The sequence below is a fragment of the Mandrillus leucophaeus genome, unplaced genomic scaffold, assembly GCF_000951045.1.
Source record: "Mandrillus leucophaeus isolate KB7577 unplaced genomic scaffold, Mleu.le_1.0 Scaffold53, whole genome shotgun sequence".
Lineage (NCBI taxonomy): Eukaryota > Metazoa > Chordata > Mammalia > Primates > Cercopithecidae > Mandrillus > Mandrillus leucophaeus.
Window position 1 is genome coordinate 753,607 of NW_012105697.1, and position 2,198 is coordinate 755,804.

A 2,198-nucleotide genomic window follows, 5' to 3' on the forward strand; every position below is an offset into this window, starting at 1 on the left:
CAAAAAAAAAAAAAAAACCAAAAAAAGGGGATCAATTAAGAAAGAAATTTGGAAACTACAAATTGAGTAGTAATGTTGTTATTTATTCTACCACAGAGGTTGCAGTGAGCCCAGACCGTGTTACTGCACTCCAGCCTGAGTGACACAGTGAGACTCTGTAAAAAAAAAAAAAAAAAAAAAAAGAGTCCAAGAAGAGGGAATTCCTGACCCTAAGCCACAGCACATAGGAGGCTCTGGCCTCTTCCTAAGGGCGCATGGGATGAGGCTAAACGACCAGTCGAGTGAAAGGTTCCTACCTCTCAGCCTCAGCGTTGGATTCAGACGCAGCAACATTCTCTGGGAGCGTCTCCTTTTTTATCACCTGCAGTGACATTTTCTGCAAGTTTGGACAGTGCTTGAAGCAGAATGAAGACGGCGCAATGTCTACTGCATTTAAGTGCAGGGATATTTCTTTGAACTGAGCCATCACCTCCTTCACCAGCTCGTCCTCCTGAGACTCGTACAGACAGCAGAGGAGCTCCTTCAGGTCTGCCATGGTGGAATGTCCATTCTTACGACTTATGTCGCATCGTAGCAATTCCTGTTTGATCTCTGGTGACATCCGGCAGCCAAAGGTGGCCTCCAACTCCTTGACTCTCTTCTCATTAGCCAGGCCGAACAAGAAGCGTCCTGCCTGGATCAGGTCGGGGTTCTTGAGTCTTTCTTCTCTGGAAAGCAGCTTCTGCACGTCCCCAATGTCCCAGGCATGGCCGTCCCTATCCTCCTCCTCCTCCTTCTCCAGGGCGTAGAACAGCGCAGTGAGAAACTGCTGGAAGCTGAGGTGGATGAAGGAGTAGCAGCCTTTGGAGACTCTGTCCTGGCGGAGGATGTCTCTGTCCAGGAACAGGCGGAGGTCGGACTCCTGCACCCCAGCGCTTTCCAGGTCTTCTCTGTGGAGTACGGACATCTGCGCCCACAAACCCTGCGCGGCCAGGAGGCTCAGCGCCCGCAGCGCGCCCCAGAGCTGTGCGCCCTGCGGGAACTGGCTGCAGAGGAAGCGCAGGAACAGCCCCGTGCTGGTGAGGCAGGTGGGGGCCGGGTCCTCCCCCTTCTCCATCTGCAGCTTCAGAGTCGTGCACACGATCCAGCACACCGCGGGCGCCGAGCCCAGCTGGAACAGGGCCGCGTTGCTCCTCATCAGCTCAAAGGCACGCATGGCTTGGTCCTCGTCTCCAAAGTGTCTCAGGAAATAGGCCCTCCTGTCCGACTCCAGGAACCCCTCCACCCTTATGTAGATGGGCTGCTGCACCAGGAGCTGGAGGTCCCTCAGGGCCCTGGGCCGCGTGGTGACCAGCAGGGTTGCCTTGGGTAACATCTTCCTCTTTAGCAAACTCCCCAGGAGGACCGGCACCGGCTTCTGCTGCGTCCAGTCCCCGCAGATGTCCTGGATCAGCGCCCCGGGTGGGACTTTCAGCTCATCAAGGCCGTCGACCACGAACAGGATTCTCTGTGCTTGGGCTAGGATGCTTGGAATGTCATCCTGCAATTCAGGCCAGTCTTTGGAGATCAGCTCTGCAAAACTGCACGGGCCCATGCGGCTGAGCTCCTTGCAGCTGAGGTAGAAAGCGTATCTGACCGTCGGGCTGAGGTTGCAGTCTGTCCAGTCCAGCATACACTTTTTGGCCAGTGTGGTTTTCCCCACGCCCGCGGGGCCGTGCAGCACCACCGTGTAAGGTGTTAGCTTCCCGGGTGTTCTGGGATTCAAGAATGGAATGAACCGCTGGTGTCTCCGAATGACGTCGTCATGGAAACTGTCGATGTCTCCTTGCCAAAAGGTGTTCTTCCAGACCAAAGATTGTTTCTGCATTGAATTTCTCCGTCCCTCCTTTTCACCTGCAATGACAGCCCATAGGACAGTTGAGGTTAATGATTACGCTGTTCTGAAAATAACTTTGCCAAGTACCAGAAATGAGGGCCGGGTACGGTGGCTCACGCCTGTAATCCCAGCACTTCGGGAGGCCGAGGTGGGTGGATCACTTGAGGTCAGGAGTTCAAGACCAACCTGGCCAAGATAGTGAAACCCCGTCTCTACTAAAAATACAAAACATTAGCTGGGGGTAGTGGCGGGCGCCTGTAATCCCAGCTACTCAAGAGGCTGAGGCAGAGAATTGCTTGAACCCGGGAGGTGGAGGTTGCAATGAGCAGAGATGGAACCACTG

The 2,198-nt window shown here is 54.5% G+C and overlaps 1 protein-coding gene across 1 annotated transcript in view; it reads right to left on the minus strand.

Moving 5' to 3' along the window:
- NLRP7 (NLR family, pyrin domain containing 7) overlaps positions 1–2,198 on the minus strand; it is a 47,701-nt gene that overhangs the window by 17,522 nt on the left and 27,981 nt on the right. The window contains exon 3 of the mRNA XM_011997013.1: positions 841–1,890. Coding sequence (XP_011852403.1) covers positions 841–1,890 — 1,050 coding nt within the window. The remainder of the gene's footprint in view (positions 1–840; positions 1,891–2,198) is intronic.